At 46.9% G+C, this 6000-nt stretch overlaps 1 protein-coding gene across 3 annotated transcripts in view; it reads left to right on the top strand.

Annotated features, from left to right (window-relative positions):
- Positions 1-2997: 2997 nt before the first annotated feature.
- Positions 2998-6000, top strand: part of IDE (insulin degrading enzyme) — a 111694-nt gene continuing 108691 nt past the window's right edge. Inside the window, exon 1 of one of the 3 annotated variants that reach the window (XM_023240740.2) lies at positions 2998-3174. In XM_023240740.2, coding sequence (XP_023096508.1) covers positions 3077-3174 — 98 coding nt within the window. In that variant the 5' untranslated portion in view covers positions 2998-3076. Of the gene's footprint in view, positions 3175-3484; positions 3724-6000 lie in introns of those variants that run through there. The other 2 variants (XM_023240739.2, XM_023240741.2) reach the window with 2 other exon arrangements.

Below are 6000 nucleotides of genomic sequence, written 5' to 3'. Positions count from 1 at the left end.
TGTGTGTGTCTCTCTCTCTGCCCCTCCCCCACTTGTGCTTTCTCTCTCTCTCCCTCTCTCTCTCTCTCTCTCTCTCTCTCTCAAAAATGAACATTAAAAACATTTAAATATGATGGGCATTGAGGAGGGCACTTGTTGGGATGAGCACTGGGTGTTGTATGTAAGTGATGAACTATGGGAATCTACCCCCAAAACCAAGAGCACACTGTACACACTGCATGTTAGCCAATTTGACAATAAATTATATTTTTAAAATTCAAACAATAAAAAACATAAAAATAAAAACATTTAAGTATTATCTTTTGAAGGTTTTTTTGAAGTGCTACAAACAGAATAGTGAATACATCATATGTATACAGCTCAATTTATTTTCAAAAACTGAATATACCCACTTAGAAACATACTTGAGAAGCCCCCTTTATTCTCCCTAACCACTAGCCTGACTTCTAGTACTATACTGTGGATTAGTTTTGCCTGATTTTCAATTTTATATAAATGGACTTATATAGTAAATGCTCTTTTGGATCTGTCTTCTTTCACCATGTTTGTGAGATTCAGCCATATTTTTAGTTTTTGTTTGTTCACTTTCATTGCTGTATAGTATTCCATTGTGTGATTATTCCCCAATTTATTTTTCCTGTGCATTTTACTGTTGATGGGCATTTGGACTGTTTCCAGTTTGGGACTATTATTGATTGTGCTACTGTGAACATTCTAGAACATGTATTTTTATGGATGCATGTTCACATTTCTGTTGCCTATATAGCTAGAAGTTGAATTGCTAGATCATAGCATATGCATATGTGCAGCTTTAATAGATACTACCAAATAGTTTTCCATGGCCTATTTGCCCTTGTGCCATTGTCATGTCAATTACTATAGCTTAATAATAACTCTTAATACTTGCTACTGTAAGTGTTCCAGATTCTTCTTCCATTAGCTTGGGTCTTCCTGACCCTTTTCATTTTCATATAAAAGTTAATAAACAGTTTATCATAACTTGTCAATTCTAAGTCCCCTTTAATTCATAGGTTTCTCCTTTCTTATTTTGCAATTCAGGTCATTTTTCCTGTAGTGTTCCAAACATTCTAAATTTTGCTGATAGTATCCTTATGGTGTGATTTAACATGTCTATTCCCTGTATTTCCTATGAAAGGTAGTTATATCTAGAGGCTTAATCAGATTCAGGAAACATGCAATTGACGAGTGTTAACTAAGCACTATGCTGGCTGCCAGGTGAGATACAAAAATGGCTAAGACATCATTCCAAGTCTACTTCTTACAAGCGTGGAAAGTTAAAATTCAAATAAGTGCCTTTAGAGAGAGGTGATCTACTGTGGCAGCTCAGATCAGAGTGGTTACTTACAATAGGGTATGTGAGGAATGGAAATGAGGGAAAGTTTTGTAAAGGCAACACTATTTCAACTGGGCTTGGAAGTTGCCAGACAACTGACAAGTTAGTATTGTTGTAAGCATTAATTAGCTGTGACAGCAGTGTGAATTGCAGTTAGTAGAGGACGGGGGTAGAAGCTGGAAAGGTGGGGTACTCAGTTGAGTGGTGGCCCCCAAAATATGTGTCCATGTCTTCATCCCAGGAACCTGTGTTACATTATATGGAAAAAAAGTATCTTTGCAGATGTAATCAAGTTAGGGATGAGATGAGATAATCCTGGATTACATGATTGTGCCCTAAATCCAAAGACAAGTGTCCTTATAAAAGACAGAAGAAAAGACACACAGAGGAGAAAGCAATGTGAAGATGGAAGCAGAGATTAAAGTGATGTGGCCATAAGTCAAGGAAACTGGCATCCACAAGAAGCTGGAAGAGGCAAAGAATGGATTCTCCCCTAATATCCTTTGTAGGGAGTGCAGTCCTGACAATATCTTGATTTTGGACTTCTGGCCTGCAGACTGTGAGAGAATACATTTCTGTTGTTTTAAGCCACTGACTTTGTGATAATTTGTTATCGCAGCCACAGGACACTAATACAGGTGGGGTGAGGCTAGAATGTAATATTGTGGAATTTTACCCTATTTTGCACTTCCTCATCTCTGATACCTCAGTTTCCATCCATCCAACGTTTGCCTTTAGCTGAAACGATTTAAAAAAAGATCCCTGTACCTCCTTAACGAAGCATCCGCTTAATTAAGGGAACCTCCTCCCGAATTCCCATTTGAAACAATAATAGGATTGAAAGCACTGTTTTTGGCAGCAGACTTCCATCTGCCACATCAGAGACCTAAAGGTACTTAAGCTTGGGAGTCACTATCCCTAATTGCACTCTGCCTTAAAGACCCTTGTAAAATGGAAATGTAATGGAAAGTCAGATCCATAACAACTATTAGATTGTTCTTGGATGCACAGCTCCGTAAAGCCATCAGGGAAAAAAGTCTTGTGTTATAAATAATGACTAAAGTACACTGGCAATGGTAGTACTACCATATATACGTGTAGTGTTGTGTTAATACAGCAGTAATGCAGAGTAGGAGTTTCTACTCCGGATTTGAAAGGCCACGGAAACCTTTTTTCGCTGTTGCGGGTCCCATCTGCCCCTGGCTCTTGGAGGAGCTGCTAACTCCCCCTGAGGGTCCGCATCGCGCTCTAGAGGGAGCCCGCGGGCCGCGCGCCGCCTGGTCCGCGGGCTTCTTTCTAACACCTGCACTGCCCAGGGCGAAAGCCAATGGGGGCGACTCCGCAAACATGGCTCGTTGTGCTCCCACGGTACTCGTGAGACCCTGCCCCTTACAAACACTTAAGCCAGATACACCTCGCCGCCCTCCCATCTCGTCCCTGTGTGACCCAGCCGGGACACCCCCGGCCTGGGAAAGCCTGGTTGCCGGGCTCCCGCAGCTCCCCTCCCAGACTCCGTCCCGCCCGCTGGCTCGGGCCGGGGACGCCTGCCGTCCCCACCGCCGCCCCCGCCCTGCCGGGTTCCAGGCAAAACCCGGAGCGCCGGCCGCTCGGCGGCTCCCGGGAAGCGGCGCGGCGCGGCGGACTGAGCATGCGCAGTGGGCAGGGCCGGCTCCCGGCGCCAGAAGGAAGCGTCCGCGGTGCTCCCGGCGGCTGCGCTGGGGTATGCGGTACCGGTTAGCGTGGCTGCTGCACTCCGCGCGGCCCAGCACCTTCCGCTCTGTCGTCGGCGCCCGCCTGCCGCCCCCGGAGCGCCTCTGTGGGTAAGCGGAGCGGAGCGACCGGGCCCCCGGGGCCCGCGGGTCACGGTGGTTTGGAGCTCGGGTTGCAAAGTGGTGATTCAGCACTTAAAGCCGCCGCCGCCGCCCCTCACGCCGCCAGTCCCGCCGGCCTGGGGCCCGGACGCCCGCGCAGAGGCCGCTCCGGGGCCCGGAAGGGCGGCCGGCCGGGCGGGAGAGAGGGGCCTTGCCGGGAGAGGAGGGCGCCCCTGGGGCGGGTGAGGGCGGACGGGGGCTGTGACCCGGGGTCACGGGGCGTGTGTCACAAGTGCGGGGGGCGCGGGGCGCGGACGGAGTCACCCCGGCCCGCTCCCGGAGCCGTGCGGTGCCGCGCCACTCTCCGGGGAGTCTGCCTGTGAGAGGCAGGAAGCCGAGTCAGACTGCCCCTGGCCATGGGGTAAAGGAATCCGAGTCCAGGGAGACCGCTTCTTACCCTCCTCTCAGCCCTGCTTTTTTTCCATGAGAACGGAGTTTCCACTACTATATGGAAATGCCTGCGTCGGGCACCGTAAAAGTTTGCCTGCCTGCGCCTTAGTGAGTAGATGGGTGTTGGATTTCCAGTCCCGGGGAATTCGGGAGCCGAAGGATACCTAGGGATCCATCAAAACAGCTCCATTGTTTTACACCTGAGACAACCGAGGCCCAGAGAGATTGTGTGATTTCCCAATTGCAGGGCTTGTGGCAAAAACCAGGATGGGGACGCGGGTGTTTTTTTGCCATCCGGTGGCGTGCTCTCTCCACTTCGCTGCTCCGTGTATACTAGAAATACATAGCCCTGTCGCGAACGCTGAATCCCTTTTACTGTGAACAGAGGGGAATCGGCAAAGATGGGCAGTATTGTCTTGCCCTACTTAGATGTATCATTTGAGCTCCTCTGTTTTTTTAAAAATATCTAGGACCTACTAAGTGCGAGGCACTGTGATAGACCTGTGTAAGTATGTAGTCTGCTTTCCAAGGAACTTTGACTTCGTTTGAGCGGATTGAGATGCCAAGAGAATATATAGCCAGCTAAAAAGCATATGTTTGGCTAGGGTCAGAAGATGGGCAATACGGACAGTGCGTGCTTTGGGAGCATAGTGCAGGGCAGAGATAGAGGAGGGGGTCTGGCCTTTGAAGGAAAAGCAGAAAGTGTGGAGGGTAGGGTGGACGGTGGTGGGTGTAATCAGCCTAGGCGTGCAGGGGTTGGGGGTGGGGGATGGACGGTGAGCAGATTAGGCTAGTTGGAGCCTTAGAGAATTTCTGTGGGGCAATTAGGAGACAAGTCTTGTATTATAAAAGTGGGATAATGCTAGCCTGGGCTTTGAATTTTAGTTGGGCTTTTTCAGTGCATAGTTTAGGGAGCCGCTAAGAGTTTTTGAGGTGGGGAGTGATCTAATGAAACTGCTAATTTAGGAAATTAGTTTGGTGGCTGTGTGCAGGCTGTAAGTGAGTGGAGAGACCTGAAGCAGAGAAACTGGTTGGGACTTAGTCTTTCCCTACTGAAGTAAGATGGTAGTAATGGTGCCTGATGCAAATGAAAAATCTGTGAAACCTGTTTTCCCTCCTCTTTTCCCCCACTATTTGCAAAATCCACTACAACAAGCATAAATTAGATCCCTGAGTTTAGAGAAAGAAGTGGGAGTGGTGAGCAGAGGCAGAGTACTTCCACAGGCTTTCTTCAGGTCAGGATTTTTTTCTGTATCTAATTTGTTGCTAATAGGCTATGTTTAGCTCCATATTCTCCAGTGTACAGAATTTGGGATTAAAAAAAATTTTTTTTAAGTATTTTATTTTTTATTTATTATTATTATTTTTTAATGAATTCATTTTTGATGCGTTCCTGTCTTTATTTTTATTTTTAATTTTTTTTTAATATTTATTTTTGAGAGAGTGAGACAGAGCACAAGTGGGGGAGGGGCAGAGAGAGAGTGGGGGGCAGAGAATCTGAAGCAGGCTCCAGGCTCTGAGCTGTCAGCACAGAGCCTGATGCGGGGCTCGAACCCATGGACCGCAAGATCATGACCTGAGCCGAAGTTGGCTGCCCAACCAACTGAGCCACCCAGGCGCCCCAAGTATTTTGTTTTTTAGAGAGTAAGCTGGGGAGGGGAGGAGAGAGAGAATCTTAAGCAGGCTCCATGCTCACCACACAGAGCCCGACGTGGAGCTCAATCCCACAACCTTGGGATCATGACCTGAGCAGAAATCAAGAGTCAGATGTTCAACCGACTGAGCCACCCAAGTGCCCCTTAAAGATTTATTTTAAACTAATCTGTACACCCAGCAGTGGGTCTTGAACTCACAAACCTGAGTCAGGGGTCACATGCTCTACCGCTGAGCCAGCCGGGCACCCAGAATTTGGGATTTTAAAGAAATCATCAATTTGAAGTTTTATACAACAAAGAGGTTTGTATGTTCTATTTACAATCCAGTTTTCTTTGTGGTTTTCTCCGACTGCTCTTCAGTTTCATTGATGAAATTCAGGGCATGGGTTGAACTGCCAGAGCTTCAAGATAAGGTTGTTCTCAGAGAAGGAAATTCAGGAGATTCAAAGATAATGAATGAGATCAACATCTAGACAGCTCTACAGTAAAAATTAGCAGTTGAGACTAGTAAGGAAAATACAGGAAAATCAAAGGGATTGGGGTGTAGTTATAAGAAGGAAAGTACTAACATCTGAAGCTGCCACATATTCAAAATCTTAAGGTAATCGAATCTGTACATAGTAGGGAGATGTATTAACAGAGATGGTTACAGGGCTGTTTACTGCAAGAGACATGGGATTTAACCCATGTCTGTCTGGTGCCAGAGCCTGAGTTCTTAACTGTTATGTTA

Source organism: Felis catus, chromosome D2, assembly GCF_018350175.1.
Source record: "Felis catus isolate Fca126 chromosome D2, F.catus_Fca126_mat1.0, whole genome shotgun sequence".
In the NCBI taxonomy this organism is placed as follows: domain Eukaryota; kingdom Metazoa; phylum Chordata; class Mammalia; order Carnivora; family Felidae; genus Felis; species Felis catus.
The sequence above is the reverse complement of the archived record's forward strand: the minus strand, read 5'-3'. Positions and strand labels throughout refer to the sequence as shown.